The 20,218-nt window shown below is 34.4% G+C and overlaps 1 protein-coding gene across 7 annotated transcripts; it reads left to right on the top strand.

The window, feature by feature from the left end:
- The first annotated feature begins 51 nt into the window (after window positions 1–51).
- On the top strand, window positions 52–14,829 carry LOC102618709 (protein unc-13 homolog). Of its 7 annotated transcripts, XM_006477360.4 has the most exons (26): window positions 58–535; window positions 833–897; window positions 1,367–1,637; window positions 1,830–1,896; window positions 2,082–2,232; window positions 3,049–3,216; window positions 3,304–3,402; window positions 3,486–3,695; window positions 3,802–3,903; window positions 4,221–4,451; window positions 5,046–5,126; window positions 5,652–5,738; window positions 5,924–6,109; window positions 6,229–6,384; window positions 7,123–7,215; window positions 7,712–7,783; window positions 8,155–8,272; window positions 9,276–9,448; window positions 10,975–11,059; window positions 11,883–12,020; window positions 12,499–12,605; window positions 12,716–12,793; window positions 12,873–12,968; window positions 13,361–13,456; window positions 13,537–13,720; window positions 14,434–14,829. In XM_006477360.4, exons 1-26 carry the CDS (start codon window positions 352–354, stop codon window positions 14,601–14,603), a joined length of 3,468 nt encoding a protein of 1,155 aa, XP_006477423.2. In that variant the 5' UTR covers window positions 58–351; the 3' UTR covers window positions 14,604–14,829. The 7 variants fall into 7 exon arrangements, 1 of the variants encoding a protein (XP_006477423.2); XR_008052831.1 differs by lacking the exon at window positions 14,434–14,829 and having other exon boundaries at window positions 53–535; window positions 12,873–13,053; window positions 13,537–13,553; XR_003065172.2 differs by lacking the exons at window positions 13,361–13,456; window positions 13,537–13,720; window positions 14,434–14,829 and having other exon boundaries at window positions 52–535; window positions 12,560–12,605; window positions 12,707–12,793.
- The last annotated feature ends 5,389 nt before the right edge of the window (window positions 14,830–20,218 follow it).

Consider the following 20,218-nt stretch of genomic DNA (forward strand, 5'->3'; position numbering starts at 1 on the left):
AATTTTAAAAATTATATAATAAAATATTTTATTTTTAAATCAATACTGTAGTGTAGTAAAACATTGTCGAAGTTGTCACTCGGGAGATGAAAAGGCAAAAAAGAAGCCATCATCATATTCATGGCGACGATGGGGACAAAATAAAAATCAAAAGAAAGAAAAGAGGAGGCAAAAGTGACGAAAAAGCATCTCTCAAAGCGTGAGAGCTATCAACTTGTCGCTTTGGGTCCGGCTTTTCGCGCTCCTCGAAACGGACAGTTTTAAATTTATTCTACCGTAGGAGCATGACGACTCGCTGTTTCCCGTTCATACGTTGAGTGCGTGGGGAAGCAGCTCACATAGACATAGACGATGGATCAGCAGCATGTTTCTCTGTTAGAACGGTACCGTAGAGATCGTCGGCAGCTTATAGAGTTTCTACTATCGTCAGGCTTGATCAAAGAGCTTCGTACTCCGTCTGGTCCCACTACTTCTCTCCCCAACGCTGATTTCGACTCTCTCAGCGCCGATTATATCATCCACTGCGTGAAATCAGGTAACGCTGTATGAAATTTTTTAAGCAAACGTCAGAAACAAACAGAAGTGGAGAAAATATGAAGTTAAAGATATTTGTGCTTTCTTTGGCTTGGCTGCCAATAAGATATAGGAAGAAATTAAAAACGACATTACTTACAACTTGGAGAGGGAAATGAAAGCCTTTTCTTTTCTTCTTATTCTTTTTTTCAATCTTTATTTTGTCAAGGTTTTCTAGAAGCCAAACAGAGTTCAGATTTTTTCTACTGTCTATCTACAATTTTCTTTTTCCGCTGAACAAATGTATTCTTGTTAGCAGGTGGAGTGGTTGATGTTTCTGAAGCGAGTAAGAAGTACTTAGACGAATCTACTTATCCGACAATGGTAAGTGAAATCTTTTGTCACATGCAAGGTCTTGAGTGTGCTATCTTCCATCTTGTTTTGTGTGTGAATAAGGCTGTAGTTTTGCATTTATTGTTTTTACGCAGCAGAAGATAGATAGGTTTACTTCTCGTTCGGCCATGGAAGATAGATGAACTAAACTGGAAGTTATGATATAAGATTTATTATTATTTTTTCCTCCATTTCAAATCAATTTCATAATGTAAAATTATTGTTATCAAGGTTTGAAGTGTACTGTTGGGTTCGGAATGTAAGTACTGATCAATAATATGGTTTCAAAATGCAATCCTGATAAAGTTTGGTAGAATCGAGTAAAAATAGAACTACTGAAATGAGTCATTTTGTGAATCATTGAAGAAAGTTTTCTTAAGATTTTGTTTATGTCTGGGTTGTTATGTTTTTTAATATATATATATATATTTGTGCTTATTTTTGTTTACATTAAATGCAGGTTCATTCTCAAATTGGGGATTCCTATTTTCTTTCTTCTGATCCAGATTTGTCTGGCTCTCCTCCTCGACGTGTGCCTCCTCCAATTTATGTGAAACAAACTGCAAACCATGCACCATGCTCATCTAGCTTTCGGGATCCTGCAAATGCTGAAAATTTATCAACATCCAGGAATGACTATGGCCTTAAATACAAAGCATCTCCAACCTCACCTATGAGGCCTGCAGGAGATTCTGGAATTCCTCCATTAGGATTACCTAGCCTAAAGACAGGTATTGATTGGTTTACGTACATTTCTTTAGGACGTTAAAAGTATGAAGCAATAAGGTGTGACAAGATTTGGGGAAAAGTTTATGCCTATGTTTTATTTTTTGTTAGCCCCTATATATTATATGGATGCCTAAATCTTTAGTTCATTTTTCATCTTTTAAGTAAACTGATACATAATTTCAGGATTTCTGAAGGATTGTCGGATGATGATTTACGGGAAACAGCTTACGAATTATTTCTTGCATCGCTGTTATTTTCTGGGTAATTTTTATCTTTCTCACATATTTATCTATCTGTGCATGAGTGCTTTTGTATTATATATTTGTGTGCATGCTTGAAGCCAGCCTGGGTTTGCTTGTTTTATACTTCTGATTGATGTGCATCTCTTGGATCAATTTCTCTTTCTTGCTTCTAATTTTGTTTACTTCCACTCTTCCCATTATCAGGATTGGAGATTATTCAGCTGAGGACAAAAAAAGAGAAAAGAGTCCTAAATTTTTGACTGGATTGAAGAGTAAAAAGGAAAAGATACACTTACAGACCCATTCTTCAGGAAACCATTCCAAGCTCATTGACATTGTCCGTGGCCAGATGCAGGCAAGCTATAGATCCTTTCATTTCTTAGTCTGAGCTGTTACTCTGATATGCTCCATGTTGAACTTTTGTTATTGAGCATCATTATTATTATTATAGCATCATAATTCCAATAAAATGCAATAAAACCTTTTCTAAGTACATCACTCTATGGGTTTTCAAGTCTGAAAGACATTTGGTATGGATATCATACAGGCCTCATTTATAATGAGTGTTTATTTAATGACAAACAAATTTCTCCACTTGAGGCGGAGAATTTGACATGATGATTTTATTTTATTTTTTATTTTTATTTATTTTTGGGTGTGAACCCTAGGCATCATCTACTGAAGAAGAATATATACCCTAGTTATTGATGGTTAAATTTGTAAATGACAGCGAGAACACTTGCCTTTGAAAAATAAAACAATAAGGGTGAAAGAATACTTTCGTAAGTATGATTTGTTACATGAGAGGATGGGAATCACCTAGCTGACTCGAGGGATTTGCTCTACTCTGTTGTTAGGTCGATAAAATTAGTATTTCTGTTGAGTTCTGAATATCACTTTTCAGCTAATTTTGATGTTGAGCTGGCTTTGGTCATTCTATAAGACAATAATAATCATTTTGTTTGAGAAGAGATGAAGGGTTTTTTTATTTCTTCCACACCACACCCTTCCTTTTTTTTGGGGGGGGGGGGGTGTGATTGTTTTATTTCTTCTTTAGAAATTTTCTTGTTTGGAAATTATTAGCATTTGTAATTTGCTATGTACAACACAATTGGTTGAGCTCTGCTTTACCTCATCTTGATATCAGTTGTACAAATTGCCCTCTTACTAGATTTCAGAAGCATTGGATGCATGCATTAGGAGAAATTTGATTCAATTGGCTGCAACCAAAACACGTGGACAAGTTGATCTTCCTCAAATTTCATTGGGGCTTCTGATTGGCATTTTCAAGTCTGATTTTCTTAATGAAAAGGCTTATATTCAATGGAAAAATAGACAGGTGAGCTTTCCTTTAGGTTTTGTCAATTTCAAATAGATTAGTTATTTGTTAAAGTACCAACCTTACAGATTGCTGTTGCAATTGTAGGCAAATATATTAGAAGAACTTCTGTCTTGTTCTACTAATTTCACAACAACAGAACATCTAAATGTTAGAAGTTGTCTTGAAAAGATAAGAGATACAACGGTAGGCCTCTTTGTGGTTATTTTATTTAATTGGCAACCTAATATTTTATTCTGATTTTTACTACTTGCATATCAATTTTGTAGGAATGGGACTTTAAAATGTCTGCCTCAGGACGTGTTGAGGTTCTATCATCAATTAGACAAGTGGCATTAAAGTTGTCATCTCTACCTGGACAATTTGGTATCCAAAGTGAAACGTACTATTGGACTGCTGCCTATCATTTGAACATTAGACTTTATGAGAAATTACTTTTTGGCATGTTCGATGTTCTTGATGAATGTCAGCTCATAGAGGTTGAAGCTTTCATATCTTGTTCTTGAATTTAGCAGTTGCTGTGATATTTTGCATGTAGTTTTATTTTGAATGATGCTCAAATTTTTTGCTTCGGACTTGTATTAGGAAGCCGATGCTATCATGTCACTTATCAAATTGACCTGGCCAACTTTAGGCATCACTCAGAAAATGCATTATGGAATATTTGCATGGGTCCTTTTCCAGCAGGTATATTTTATTTACCATAATTGTTAAATTCATATGACAGTTTGTATTATGTAACTATATTTGTCCAACTTTGAACATATGGAACTAATCACTTATCTTTATTCTATTCATGTAGTCAAGATAGTTTATATACAGTGTTAATTGAGTGGTGGTGTGTTCAGATAAGATCAGTGAAATGCCCACAAAATTTTAGGAAATGTTGAAATTGAATAATGCATTATGTTAAAGTTACTTTGATGGATGTATTACTTGCTTAGAACAGGTACGACTTAATGTGGTTTTTAGTCATTGGATTAAGAAAGTTGTGCTTGTTGAAGTTTGTTGGGACAGGGGAGGGGATGCTACTGGAATATGCAGTTCTTGAGTTGCAAAAAGTTTCACCAACAGAGGAAGATGACGGGAAGGAAGTGCAATATATTAATAATATTATTTGTTCAAGAAAATTAAATGACAGAAAAGACAATTTAAGCCTGTTGCAGGCTATTTTTGTCTCAATAAGTATTTGGTGCGACAGTAAACTGCAAGACTACCACCGACATTTTAGTCAGGTTAATTGCTGCCAATCAGTTGTTCTATTGTATTCTCTTTTATTTTTCCAATATAAGCAATATCCTTTTTTTTTTTAATTACATCAATATAAGCAATATCCTATTTGCTAAATTTTGCCAATCCATTTTTGTCATTTCATCACCACTGCTTAATTTCATTTTAATTCGATAAAGGCATAAAGTTTTAGATTAGTTATTGTATTTAATGTTTTAACTTAAAGTTTTTCCTGTTGTAGGAAATTCTTAATACCTTGTATTTTATTCCCCGTTTTCCCATTTGGGCTCTTTGATAGTTTGTATTTTTTTTGTGTGATCGTCTTATCCCCTTTGAACATATGATTTATTTTTGTTGGCTTGCACTAGAAAAGAAGAAACAAGAGACAAAGTGAGTGACTGAAATTGTCTTTCTAGTACATAGAAAAGTAGAGGATATATAGGACTAGAACAAAAATAAGAAAGGAATCACGACTCATAGTCAAACTATAGTTGCTAGGCTACAGCTCATGAAATCTAGTATTGCCTATGTTAGCTTCAACAATATTTATGCATCAATTCCTGGTGGTTTTCTTTTTGATAATGATTATATTCTTCCAGGAACCTTCTAACTTCAAAAGGGTGATGGCCTTGGCATCAACAGTTGGAGTATTCACTCCTGGTGATTGTGCTGAAATTAAGGTTAGGTCTGCTGCAGTATATTATCTCTATGAACATATTGTAATTTAAATGAGTTAATCTGGTCCATGGCTGATATGTCTTAAGTTCCTTTGCTGCATGTGGTTATAATGTGGAATCCTTGGCAAAAGTTTCAATATTATCTTGACCAAGATAGTTTGTTCATTCTAATTGCTGTTTCTAGAATAATAGAAATCTTACCTTGATTCAAGGATTGTTTTTCCTTTTCCCCCCGTTCTTGCTATTACTTGCTTCTTTTCAGCAGTCATGAATAAATCTCTTTGTGTGTTTGAAAAAAAAAATTTATTGATTTTGGGAAACAAAATTGTACGAATTGTTGGCGAATGAAAGTTGCGCTGAAATTTGATTCCAATGGTTCATGAGGGACATTATTTATTTTTGGTGTTCAAGTTGTTAGTTTCTTGTTTTGATGGTGCGCCTTATTTTACATACTAGTTTAGTATGTGGAGATGACAGTGCTTCCACTATTAATTGTCATCTTATTGTATAATGTTTTTGTGCATGCAGTTAACCAAATTGCATACGTCAAATGATAATGCTGCAAGAAAAGTTAAAGGTTATGTCGAGAAGTCCATTGAAACTGCATGTAGGCAGGTGAGCCACTTTTGTTTTTTGACCTTGTATATAATATTTGCTTGTTTCGTTGATAATTTTAGTGAATTAGATATCATTTATTGTTTAAGTAGAAATACTATTGATTTATGCAGTATTTGGACCCAATTTCACATTTTTTGTAGCCCTTTTCATACTTTATATGAGGTTAATTGGTTTATTCTTAGGTCGCAAGTACCATAGATCTTGAATCAAAAGTACAAAGGAGTCATCCATTGGCTCTGCTTGCAAATGAACTAAGATCGATTGCTGAGAGGGAGCTCACTGTGTTTTGGCCGGTAATTTGTCATTGGTGCTCTGAAGCATTGACGATCTCAGCCATAATGTTGCACCATTTTTATAGGGAAATACTGGTTCGTTTCTTAAACTCCTTAATTCGATTTATTTCAAGTCTATCCACTGTTGGTATATTTATTTACTCCTCTATCTTGTATTAATATCTGTAACTGTATGTTTTTTCTCAAATATATAGAAGCCATTCCTCCAGGGAGTGACATCTCTGTCTGAAGATGCTAGATTGGTGCTTTCAGCTGCCAATAAGTTGGATCAGTACCTGACTCAGATATATACTTCTGCTTGTGAAAAAAAAGGGTCCCACCACCATATGAATCAATTAGAACACTATCAGGTTACATCTATTTTGACTTTTTAATGTCATAAGGGACTAGTGTTACTTGTGTTGCATTTTGTGATGATGTACTATATAAGTCTATAGGACTTGCTTGGTTTTTATATCTTATTATTCATTTCATGTGACTCTTGGCTGTTTCCCATACTTTAATCCTTTGGTGATTAATTCCAATTGCTATTGCTTATTGTTAGTCAAATGGTATTTAATATTTGTTTTGCTGCGGTTTGCTTTGTATGCGTTGTCAATAAGATCATGATAAGTTGATGAGAACTGATCATTGTTTCATGGGAATTAGGCCAAAGCCCAGGATTTACTAACGTTGGACGCAAGTCATGGTGCATTTTGCATTGTTGATCTTTCTTAAAAAATGGCATTGATCATTGAAATGGGTGCTGCTTCTCAGAGCACATCTGTCATTCTTATGGATCTTATTTATTCTTGGTGCACTGTTGTGTCAAGCATTCTCCTGTCTGGAAAGCTAAGTGTCTAATCTGTATCTGATATCATCGGACATAATATTTGTCCTGTATTTTTTATGGCCCAAGTCCTTTGTCACATATAGCATGGTTACTGTATGTTGGTTGTCAAATGTTCCCACATGCACTTGTTTTTGGGTGTAAATTTTTATTTTTTTATTTCTTGGGGGAAATGATTGTGTTAAATGTTGACTATTGCATATGATGCTTCGTTTGTTTTAACAAAACTTGGTGGGTAAGAATGTTCCTTTTTGGGCAGATTGGAGAAGTTTGCAGACCAATCATTCTTGATTGGTTAATTGCTCAGCATGCTCATATTTTGGAGTGGACCGGACGTGCCTTTGATCTTGAGGTTGGTTTCATTCTACATTGGCTAGAAATACAGATTGCAAGCGCTACTTTTCCCATTTCTTTCTATTTAGGCTTCAACCATCTGTCTTCCTTAATGTTTTGTTGATATTAAATAAACTGGATTTTTCTTCGTTATTTGTGCAACTTCCTTGTCTAGAACTATCAACTAAACTAAAGATTACTCTAACTAGCAGTATTCTATTGTTTTATGGTTTCAACAGCATATACATGAGATAAACATATCGGAAGATATGTGTCACTTAAGCAAAAACTTGTCATTTGAATTCACATTGAAGTGGCTGAGAAAACATAATACCAGCTCTAAATAGAACAAGTTACAAGAGAAGGATTGAGAAAAATCCTTTTCATCTTTCACCAAATGTGCTATAATGGCTGAAGACTGAAAACTTTAGGAATGGGTTGGATATCATAATATTATCAGTATTATCTATTATTGAAATTTTGAATATTAAAGTTGAATGCTTATGGATGTGTAGGATTGGGAGCCTTTATCATTTCAGCAAAGACAGGGAGCATCAATAATTGAAGTTTTTAGGATAATAGAGGAGGTACGTATTCCTTAATTCTAATACAGTTACTTGGCAACAATTATTTTCAAAATATCTGCAAGATGACTTCCATCACTTCAGAACACAAGATGATTCAAATAGAGGCTTGCAAAGAAGTTGCTCGCTACAATTGTCTTTCCTTCTGCACTGGGAATTTCTCTCTTCAGGATCACAATCTCTGTGTTTTTTCTAATTATTGTAACTGTAAACAATATGATAATATAGGAATAGTATTTGCATCACAATTGTAGTTTATTGATGCACTTCTTGCTTCTACAATGTTACTAAAATTACTCATTGAATTTTCTAATTATTTACTGTAGCTGTATTCTTATCTCATTGTGTTTCTTTGTATTCAATTTGTCCTGCAGACTGTGGATCAATTCTTTGGCATGAATCTCCCTTTGGATATAATACATTTACAAGCGCTTCTATCAATTATTTTCCATAGCTTGGATGCCTATTTGCAGAGGTTGCTCAACCAGTTAGGTATTGTACTCATTATCTACTAGCATATTTATGGCTAGAAACATTGCTAATTGTGATTTCAGTTTAAAGTTTTGCTTGAAACAAAATTAGTGTACGGTTGAATAGAACTCAGAAGAGGTTTTGCTGCCATTGGACTTGGTCTCTTGGGATTGGTAGCTGATGAAAGGCTCATATGGTTTCCAGAAATTGTTTCCGGTAGCTACCCCAAGCCTTCCCGTAACAAACTGAATATCATTTACGATGACTATTCGAGAGTTGTGTGCCGTTTAAAAGCTGAATGTCCATATTTTCACATGATTAAGTATGGAGTTCATGCAGCTGTAACTTGCCAAATATAACATTCTTTTGGCTGGTAGAAGAATCATGGGAGAGAAGTTTCCAGGTTTATATGATCATGAAATGCATTGGAATAGACTCTGCTGATTTTCTGCTTACCATTGAAGTATTGAGCTTGGGTGGCATGTATGAGGTTAGTTATGTAGCACCAACTTTACTAGAGGGGAGCACATGAGCACTGACTCCAAACAAAGAGAAGTCAAGAATTGACAGATTGTAAGATCAGGACAAACTGAGAATGATGGATTGTAATATTAGTTTACCAAATTTAAGAGATTAAACAAGCAATAGAATAATGGCAACACAGAAAAGGCTTTCTTAGCATTCTTTACCTAGGAATTTGCTCTCTTATCAGATATGGATATAGTATGGAAAGCAGATTTTCACGCAATATTCCTCACCGTAGGTGAAATCTGGGTGTCTCTGTCATTTTAATAATTGTTTGTTTGTTTTCATCTTAATTTTGCTTTGCAGTGCAGTTGATTAAGAGACTTAATGGTAAGTCTTTCAATATTATAATTTGTCTAATTGATGATAATGCATCCTATGATTGCCGTTGAGCAAAATCATCTCTATCCATTAGCACCTCCTTTAACTCGGTATTAGGGGACAGTTCAATAACTTTTATAATTTGTCTAATTGATCATAATGCATTCTATGATTGCAGTTGAGCAAAAGCATCTCTATCCATCAGCACCTCCTTTGACTCGGTATGAGGAGACAGTTCTTCCAATGCTTAAGAAAAAGCTGCTTGAGTTTACAGTTTTAGACAAAAGTGTGAGTGAGAAGTTGAATGAATTGACTATTCCAAAACTCTGTATCAGGTCGAACACTCTTCAAGTAAGTATGTCTGTCTAGTTATTGATGTTATTCAATCATATAATTGTTGTTGATTATATAGGGAATGCGTATGAGTACGATATGAGTAACGCCAATAAGGACTTGACTGGAAAAGAGTAAAAAGAATGTTCAGACATGGGCTCAAATTTTCTCTTCCTACAGATGGTTTCATATGATTGGATGTGGTTGTTAGTTAAAGTTTAGTTGATGATATTGCCAGACCAACTATTGTTGGTTCGTGGCAGTGAGCCTAATAACCCACAGATCAAATGATAAACTCTACAAGCTAAAAGTGATTCTAAAGGATCAAAAATCCACTCTTTGGAGGCAACAATTCTTGCTCTCCAATAAGCTCATCTGAATTCTTTTATATTTTTGACCAATTTTTTATTTTTATTTGTATTTTTTTGATTTAGTCCCCTTTCAAACAAAAATATTCAAATCCTTGACATACGATTAGTGATTACCTTATCCATGCTTTGGGGTGTGATTTAGTCTCTTGTTGAAGTATATTATCAATTGAATTGCAGAATTCTGACATGGGCAGGCTAGTCTAAGTAAGGGTAGAGGTCAAACTTGGTGTAAGGTTTTAAACCCTGGAACTGTGCTGAGTTCAACTTTTCTGCTCAAATATCAGGATTACATGACTGTAGCAGGCTAGGTTAAGGTAGAGGCCAACTTAGGCTCAATGAGAGGTTTAAACCCTTGACGTTTGTACCTAAGCCAACTCTACAGGAGATTAAATGCTAGGCTACTTAGTCCAGCCCTTATGGCCCCTTTCTCTATTTTGCTTTTGCTTTTCACTTCTTTTTTTAATTTTTGTTTTTCTCCTGACTTGGTTTAGGCTTGGGTTGGCTAGTTAAGATAATTTTTGGTTCAGTTGTGTAAGGTTACTCTGAATTGACTGAATAATAATCCTATAACTGTTGGTTAATTAAACTGCAATTTTTCATCTAGCATAGTCCATGTAGTCCAGAAAGCTTTTCTAACATAAATGTTATACCCTAATGTAATTTGATACTCCAAGCAAGTACATATCTTTATGAATGTCATGAACAGGTTTTACTATGGAACGTTATTTAAAAATTATTGGTTGAGCCTTTCTTCTTCCAGTCGTAGATGTCACAACCTCGCCCAGCTAAAGTGAATGTGAGTTGGTAAAGAAACCTTATCCCATTTCCATCCAAGATTCAAAATCCAGGGCCACAAATGCCGATAGTTCAGTGCTAAACAGCCAAAGTTGTTGCCATATCTGCAGAGATATCTTTGTGCTTGTTCATTTGTTCCTGGAACCATAATCCATTCATTGTACAGCAAGTTTGTATTTCTGAATTTTTTTTTTTTGTTTTTAAGAAAAACCTTGAAATTGGTGGTTGCAAGATATGAAAAATTTATGGTTTCTCTCATCTAACCTTTTGATCTCAAATTTACAAAATTGATTTTAAATTCCATGGCTGGAATTTTTTTTTAACTCCATGACTAGAATTTTTTTTTTTTTTTGGGGTAACTTTTTTTTCACTCTGCAGTACATTCAGAAACAAGTTAGTGTTCTAGAAGAAGGCATTAGAAAATCTTGGGCACTTGTCGGACCAGCTGTTGATCAAGCATGGGGTAAGACTCTTTGATGTAATTCTTGAAAAGAAACCTCCATTTCAAATTTCCTAATGGCTTTTTCTAGTTAAGTTGCTAGAAATTTGTCTAGATAATGTTGTTGGATTGAGGGAGTTGACACAAACTATGGTTTGGAGGATGAGCTTTCCTTTACGGGATGAGCTAAAATGGTGCAATGGTATATGATATTTGAATCTCCTGAGGACAGAGGAGAAGGATTGGCTAAAACTGGTACTATGATGTCCCAGTGGAAATCTCCTTCACTTTTCCTCTGCTTGTTATACACTCTGAAGTATCATTGGGTAGTTTATGCATGGTAATTTCTGTTAGCAATATCTTAATCAGACCATAAGTGCTAGATGTACCAACCAATAATCGGACTGGTCAGGATTGGTTTGTGCAATTGCTTGTGCATGGTTGCAGTGGTCCCCCATCACAACTCTGTATATGTATGTATTAGATCAGCATGTGAAGGAGACTCAAGATTTTTAAATATAGGATTAATAAGAGTGTTGTGAGAAGTGCTAGAAAAACAAAAAGCTTTTCTTTTGAGTGGAATAAAGAGCTATAAACTTTGAATTTGTACTGGTTTGGAGACGATAATCACCTTGCTTATTTTTGAATTAATATTTATGCTACTGCTTCTGTAGATTTTGAGGAAGGTTAGTTGAAACTATTGACGTGCATTGTGTTTTTCCTTTGCTTTATCCTCTCTTATGAGATCAATAACCTTTTTTCCACCTACTTTGCTTGATGGAATCTATTAACCACCAAAGTACCTGATTCTGTTATAGTCTTGGTAGTCATTTTATTTTTCAATCAGCTGAAGGGGAGACTGAAGAATCTTTGGAGAGGAATTTTCTGACAAGCAGTGAAGCAGTGGATGAACTGTTCATCACCACCTTAAACATCATTAGGGATACTGCAACTGGTGCTATCAGAAAAATATGCGATTTCATAGGTGAGCAAATAAACTTTGTCTGCATTCACAATCTCTACCTATGAATTATTCTTTGTCACCACCATTAGGCTTGCCTTAACAACACCATGTTTAGTTTATAGTTTTGTGATAACATTAGTATTCAAGGTTCTTCGTGTCCGTAATCATCTTGCTACTAGTCTTCCACATGTAGTTTCATGGCTTCTTATTAATTTTTTATGCTCTCTTCATGGGGTGGAAAAGCAGCTGGTATAGGTCACCCACTTGTCAAGTATCATGAATACAAATCAACATTGTTATTTTTCAAGAAAATAAACTTTTAGATATCAATGTTCACTTTTTTACTATTTTATCTTTTCAGGACTGGATCAGTTACCCAATTAAGAACGTAATAGTCTTGTAGCATCATATTATGTTTCTCTAAGTTTACACCATTCCTTCAACTTTGCATTTAGCACAGACAGTAATAACCTGAATTTCATTCAATTATAATTCCTAGGAGCAAGAGTTGTGTTTTGGGATCTGAGGGACTCATTTCTCTGTTGTTTATATCGTGGTAGCGTGGAAAGTGCTCGTTTGGAGAGTTTTCTTACGCATATTGATACTGTAAGTACTTAAAAAGACACTTTTCTTTTTTTGAAAGGAACTTAAAAAGACAATTCAGTTTGCTTTTCTCTGTCAGGATATATTCTCTAATTTCGAGGAAGTGATTGCAGGTCCTTGACCATATCTGTAGTTTGATTGATGACTCTTTAAGGGATTTTGTGGTTCTGAGTATTTGTAGAGCATCATTGGTGGGTTCTCTTTCCCATTATGTAATCTGCTGAAACCCTTTCTTCAGTGGCTTACATTGTATATACTTCCATTATGCAGGAAGGCTATGTTTGGGTATTGTTGGATGGTGGTCCTTCTCGTGCTTTTTCTAATTCAGACATCACCATGATGGAAGATGACCTTAATACATTGAAGGTATATTGAAAGACAAACATAAAAGGAACTACGGAATCTCAGCATGGTGTTTTCTTATGAGTATCAAACTTCCCCCTTCTGAAGGGTAGATGTTGTACTTATTTCTTTTTGTATCATATACTTGCTTGCATGAACATCATTTATTGGTTTTCCATGCATGAAGTCTCATACATTATTTAAGTTAATTTTGATTTTGGCAAATTACTGTATTTATAAGGTGGCAATGATTAGATGCCATTCCTAAACTTGTAAGTGGAGTTTTTCATCATATTGTTTGAAACAGTGATAAAGCATGGAAACATCTTTCTTGAAATTTATGTACTTCGCTTTTTGTTGTCATTAGATCATACAGTGTTTTTCTCACTGATAGCTCTATGCTGCCTGCTTTTTAGGAATTCTTTATAGCTGGTGGAGAAGGTCTACCCCGTTCATTAGTCGAGCGAGAAGCAAAATATGCTGAAGAAATACTTGGCTTGTTTACTCTGCAGGTTTGGTAACTGATAATGAAACATTGTATTGCTGTAAATGAAGGGCTAAAACAGTAGTTTGATGATATCTCTTTTGGCAGAGTGAAACTCTAATTAGGATGCTGATGAGTGCAAGTGAAAATATTTCACTGGACTTAGATCCACAAAACCACGGTCCCATGCATGTGGAAGATGCCAACACTTTGGTTCGAGTCTTATGCCACAAGAAAGATAGACAGTCCTCCAAGTTTTTGAAACAACAATATCATCTTCCCATATCTTCAGGTGACATTTTGATCCAATATTACTACTTTAGCTAAAATATGAAATACAAAATTTTCGGGTTTTTTTTTTTTGGGCATAGTGAGAATGTACTGTGGCCAATGGTATGATTCCTGAGAATAACTAATGCATTCTCATATTTACTTGTCAAAGTTATTTTACCAGGGCTAGGTTTGCTAATAGATTTATCAGAAGAAAATAATTAAATGAAAGAAATCTTGTAAGCAATCTGTTTCTTTCCTCACCTGCGTTTGGGCAGATAATTTTTATAGCGGTAGGTTTGCTATTAGATTTATCAGAAGAAAAGAATTAAATGAAAGAAATCTTGTAAGCAATCTGTTCCTTTCCTCACCTGCGTTTGGGCAGATAATTTTTATAGCGGTAGGTATGCTATTAGATTTATCAGAAGAAAAGAATTAAATGAAAGAAATCTTGTAAGCAATCTGTTCCTTTCCTCACCTGCATTTGGGCAGATAATTTTTATCAGTCTTTCAACCATGGTGACATGGGACAAAAAAATAGTTGAACTGCTTTTTTGCTAGGATGGCTATTTGGCCAAGATAGTCAATCCTGGCCATGTTTGTTTCCTCTCTGGGTGGGAGTTGACCATATAAACTGTAAGCCATTTTAGTTGTGGATCAGGTTTTTGATTCATGTTTCTTATAAGTGGTCCATCAGGATATTATTTTGATCTCTTTTTCCGCTTCTTTGTGCAGAGTATGATGACACTCCATCAAGCAATTCAACTTTGAGATCTCCCCTTGCATTTGATCTTCTTAAGAGAAGCAACTCAATTCATTGGACCAAGAGTGGGCAGAGTGGTTTAAAAATAATGAAGAAGAGACTTCAAAGGGTAACATCGGAACTAAAAAGTGCAGCCTGGTAAATGGTACATCAAGATGGTGTTTTGTGAAGACAATTCTTTTTTTTCTTCCCCTGTATCCCTCATGATCTAATGGTCTTTGGGACTCGGCTTTCAGATTTTTTTTTTTTCTCTAGTTCGCATTAAGGTCATAACTAACGCCACAGCAAGTGGATCAACAGCTGTACCTTGAATTTGTACAGATTCATGTTTACACGAATGAATAGAAATTTGTAGCTCCAACAGTGAATCATTATGTTCTAGCCACGAAAATTTCATGTTGTTCCCCTTAAATCCGCTGAGACTCCGTAGTCAGCAGCAACGATACTGTGTACTTATCCTGAATGTGATTAATTACATTACATTTGTTATGTTAACAAGAGGAGCATGTTACATTTGACACGCTGGGGGGAAGTGCTTTGCGGTCAATTTCGTTCAGTGATGATTCGCCAAGCTTAAGATAACATCAACTTTGATGAGGTGTGCTGGTTGTCAATTTGTTGCGTACACAAGCAAACAAAAACTATCTTAATCAACTTTGTGACACAAATCTGCACCACGAGCCATTCCGAGGACAATCGAGCATTATCCGAATGGCTTGTCTTCAACTATGGGTAAACTAATTGCGTTTCTATAAATGGACATATATACTCCTTTTTGTTAGCTGTTTTGGGAAATTTATAAAAATAGCTTTAAATTTTTATAATTTTTAAATTTAACCCACCTATTTTTTTTCTATCATAACTAGCCAAATACCCTATTTTTGGACTAAATTATCCTCACCATTTTCATCAAATTTACAAAGGTATGCCACTTGAGAGATTCCAACACAACTAAATGCTCTCAACCCTCAACAACTTAACAAACCTTCATCACTCTCAATAAATCAACAAATTCTATCAAACAAGCATTGCATAATTGAAGACATAATCATCAATTGAAGAGCTTGTTAAAGTACTTAATTTATGCTCTTACACAATATAAACCTTTAATCTATTGATTTTATCAACTAAGTTCGAGATTAAAGTGAGTTTTATTGCAAATGTTGTTATTTTTCATTCATAAAATAATGTGATTTGTTAAAGTACTTAGTTTGAGTTGAGAAATGAAGATAAATCATTGAAAACATTAAAAAATTGAGCAAAAAATGAAGTCCAGAACAAGTGAGATAGGCAGTAGGACATTTGCATGTCGTATATAAACCCACTGGTTTTACGTGAGATAGGCACCAGTCCCACTGTTTATCTCACTAAATTAATATGTCTCACTAAATTTTAGATATTTTTCAAAAGTCGCAACTTGGGCTACATGTGTCAGTTTTAGGCGCATAATATACCGTTTCAAAACTTACGATGAGACAAATCAAATCCAAAATCGTATACTCTATCTCATCCATAGTAGGTTTATATGCAACATGCACCTGTCCCATTGCCCGTCACACATATTTTGGTGAGACAGGCATGTTGAACAAGTGGGACATGTGCATGTCGCACACAAACGCAGTGGGTTTATGTGAGGCAGACACATGTCTCACTGTCTGTCTCACTTGTTTTAAGCTTTGTTTTTTGCTCGATTTTTTAGTGTTTTCAATGATTTATTTTTATTTCTCAACTCAAACTAAGTACTTTAACAAATCACATTATTTTATGAATGAAAAATAACAATATTTACAATAAAATCCACTTTAATTTCGAACTTAGTTGATAAAATCAATAGATTAAAGGTTTATATTGTGTAAGAGAATAAACTAACTTTAAGAAACTCTCCAATTAATAATTATATCTTCAATTATGCAATGCTTGTTTGATAGAATTTGTTGTATATTGAAAGTGATGAAGGTTTGTTAAGTTGTTGAGGTCGAGAGCATTTAGTTGTGTTGGAATTTCTCAAGAGGCATACCTTTGTAAATTTGATGAAAGTAGTGAGGGTAATTTAGTCCAAAAAAGGGTGTTTGGTTAGTTATGATTAAAAAAAATTAGGTGGGTTAAATTTAAAAATTATAAAAATTTTAAGGTTATTTTTATAAATTTCCTAGTGTTTTGGGTTTTTCATTTATTTATAATGTTTTTCGCAGAAAGAGCGAGGGATAAAACGATGTTGACTGTGACTGCCAAACTAAAAAGGGTCTCTCTATTATCCATTCCTGAATAACTGGGGATTGGTTGTACATTATATTGCAAACTTTAGAAGTGGAAGTACTCTTTGGTAATTTATCCACAACCGTTTGTCTGTTAAATACATTTAAAAATTTCCCCTCAAAATACCATGAGCACACTCGATAGCAAGAAGTAAATCATCTGTTAGTTAGATTTAGGCCATATGTTGGGCTTACTTCTCTTTCATTTCTCAATCTCGACTCCTCTTCACAATTAACACCTAACCGATTTTGGCAGATTAACGGTATGCCAATAACATGACACGCGTCCAAAGAAGTATCCGGGACTACAGGTTCTAATTTTATGGCCAAGTTAACAACTCCATGGCCCCTTGAACCGTCTCTAGCCCGTAGCCTGTAACTGAGATTCCTGACAGACCCGCCCGGAGGGAACCCAATGTCGTTGACTGGAATCTGACACCAACCCAGTAGAGTCTGACCCGATATGAGCGTTTTGGTGTATAATTGTAAATAGATGCAAGCGTATCTATTAGCAAAGAACGCATTACAATCTGTGGGAACATAAAACTTGTCACCCCACGTAGGGTTTACACCTCCATGATCATCAACTCTTGTTCTGTACACATGGCAGTGTTTATCACCGCTGGTGGTGGCCGGTGGGTATGTGGTGATGGTGACGAAGGGCCTGATACGACTTGAAAAGAGAGTGAAAGAAGTGTTCTTGAGGCCTTGAGCTGATAATATTGTGATCTCCATGGAGCTTGGGAATATTTCAAAAATTATAAAGGAGATATTTGTGTAGATATAGCCTGTCCAGTGGATTATAAAAGAAATGTTTTTGCAGCTAGTATATCGAGCGGGATAAGAGGAGAGATTTGGTTAGCTTTTATATATGTATCGAGAGGAGCGTCAGTAAAAAGAATGAAGGTGGCGAGGAAGAGTGTAAGAGAGTTGTTATTGGCTTCTTGGGAGTTTCATGGGCCACTCGCTGCAGTTTCCTTCTGGGGACGAAATCGACTGCCATATAGAAAAATATAAGTCAACTAATCAGAATATCACACCCTCATTCATTTATTATTTTACATTTCTACCAGTGAGTGACGCGACGGCACCGTGATTAACCATATTAATTGGATCGGGAGTAGTCCGCATCTTTTATCGATCTTGTGTTATCTATATTTTAATATTAATAAATAATTAAAATTTATTTATTTTTTAAATTTATTAACTTTCAATCATATCAACATAATTTACTCATATGAAAATTAAATCAGGAGAGAATCTCAATTTATATTAATTAATACTGCTTGACTAAGCCTAAATAACGTAGACGACTGATTTTAAGTATTTTATCGAGTGATTTTTAAATAATAATGATTGAATGGTCATTTAAATTTAAATCTTATCAAGATAGGACTTAAAAAAAGTAAATACATGAAAATATCGATGGGCCAAATAAAGTATTTTTATTCATATATTACACAAGCAAAATTTATCAAGAATATAATAATTTTGATTATATTCACTCATGATCGGAGTAAATTTATCTTTCTAAATAAAGAATTAGAATTATATCCCATATTATTTATGTAATAAAAGTGTTTTTTGTAAAATGTTTCTAGATGTCAGGATGCACCTAGCTAATTAGGTAGACTTAACGACAGCAGGATCCTGCAGAGAAGTCAGGCGGCCCTGAAAAAGACTTGCATCAAGACAAATTTGGGAGGGTATCGTATTACTTGAATAAATCAAATTAATGAGATCATATCATTTCTAAATTCTAATACGTTCTCATGGTTATATATAAATCTGGATACAATTAACATTATAATTTTGCGTAAGAAGTGTGGTGTAAGTAATTAATAATTTGTCAGTGAATGGAACGTGATAAAGATTGGCTCTCTAATCCATCCAGGTTTCTAATCTCAAGAACACTCTACAAATTAAATTTAGAATTTTAGAAAAATACTTTTTGTTTATTTCAATCAAATACAGCAACATACGTACTAATGTTTTGAACCGTGGCTAATTGTTAAATCAATTTGAAAATAATTAATTGGATAAAAAAAAAAAGAATGCAATGCAACACATTAGAAAATTGATGGCGTGTCGCCATTTCAGCCTTGGTCGAAGTGGTGGGCTGCTGCCCTTACAAGCAGGAGGGCAGCGGTTCAAGCCCCCACAATATTTTTGTGGGGGCTAAACATTTATATTTTCTTCTTCTTTGCGAAATGCAAGTGAAATATGGGTATTTTTCGTCTATAAAATCAATTTATTTAGACATGTATTCTATAAAATTGAATATAATTATATATAAGTCTTAATCATATATATCTAATATCAATGTAATATTTGATAATTGTTGTAAATATTTGTGTAATGTAACAAAAAAAAAATTGATGGCGTGTCGCCACTTGCCAGCCGGGCGTGATTAATATTTTTGGGACATTTCTTGGATTTTGCAACTGATAGCCAGCGGCCAGCCAGAGTCTGGTCAATAAACGGTGCGATTGGAAGTCATTGTCCGGTTGCTTTGTCACCTTCCTCTTCAATGATTATTTATTTATTTAATCATCCCCCACTGATCGCTTTATGCAATTGCTTTCCAAAAGTTTTCAAGATTTGTTATCACCGCAATTGGCTGAAAATTAGGCTTTTTTACCGAGTCAAATTAAAAAGCAAAGCAAGGCAAAAGGAAGTCGCGAGGTATCTTTCTCAGCTTCTCTAATGATCTTGTAAGCGAGAGTGGATTGCGAGGAAACAATAAAAGTGGAGGAAAATTATTATTAAGTTTCCAGAAAGCATCTTCGTTACCGCAGCCACACGCCTTCAATGGCCGAATCATAACAACTACTTTTTCATTTTTTAGTTTTCCATTGTCCTTAGTCCTCGTCCTGTTAGAATAAATTAGGGTAATTTTTAAAAACCTCCCCTGAGGTTTGGGCTTGTTGCAAGTAGATGGCGAGAATTGATTTATTTGTAAAAAACCCCCTACCGTCAGTTAAGTTTAACATTGACCGTTAGTTGACCGTGCAAAGACAATATTACCCTCAACAATAGTTTGTAAACGAAAATAACTATAAAAAAACCAAAATTATTGGTGCAAAAAGCACAAACCCTATTTTTTGACAATTTTATCCTTGTCAATTCTAAAAATTTACAATATCATAGGTAAAGATTATAACTATTTCATTTTTAAATTTTTAATTTTATCTTTTTTGTAGGAATTTTAAGGAAATATCAATAATTTAAAGAGGATTTTTTAATTTTTTTAATTTTAATTTTTTATAAGAACTTTAAAAAAATATCAATAATTTAAAAAGTGTAAAATAGCTAATAATTTTAATTTTTTTTTTAGTTATTTTCGTTTATAAACTATTGTTAAGGGTAATATTGTCTTTGCACGGTCAACTAACGGTCAATGTTAAACTTAACTGACGGTAGGAGGTTTTTTACAAATAAATCAATTCTCGCCATCTACTTGCAACAAATCCAAATCTCAGGAGAGGTTTTTAAAAATTAC

This window comes from Citrus sinensis, chromosome 3, assembly GCF_022201045.2.
Source record: "Citrus sinensis cultivar Valencia sweet orange chromosome 3, DVS_A1.0, whole genome shotgun sequence".
In the NCBI taxonomy this organism is placed as follows: Eukaryota; Viridiplantae; Streptophyta; class Magnoliopsida; order Sapindales; family Rutaceae; genus Citrus; species Citrus sinensis.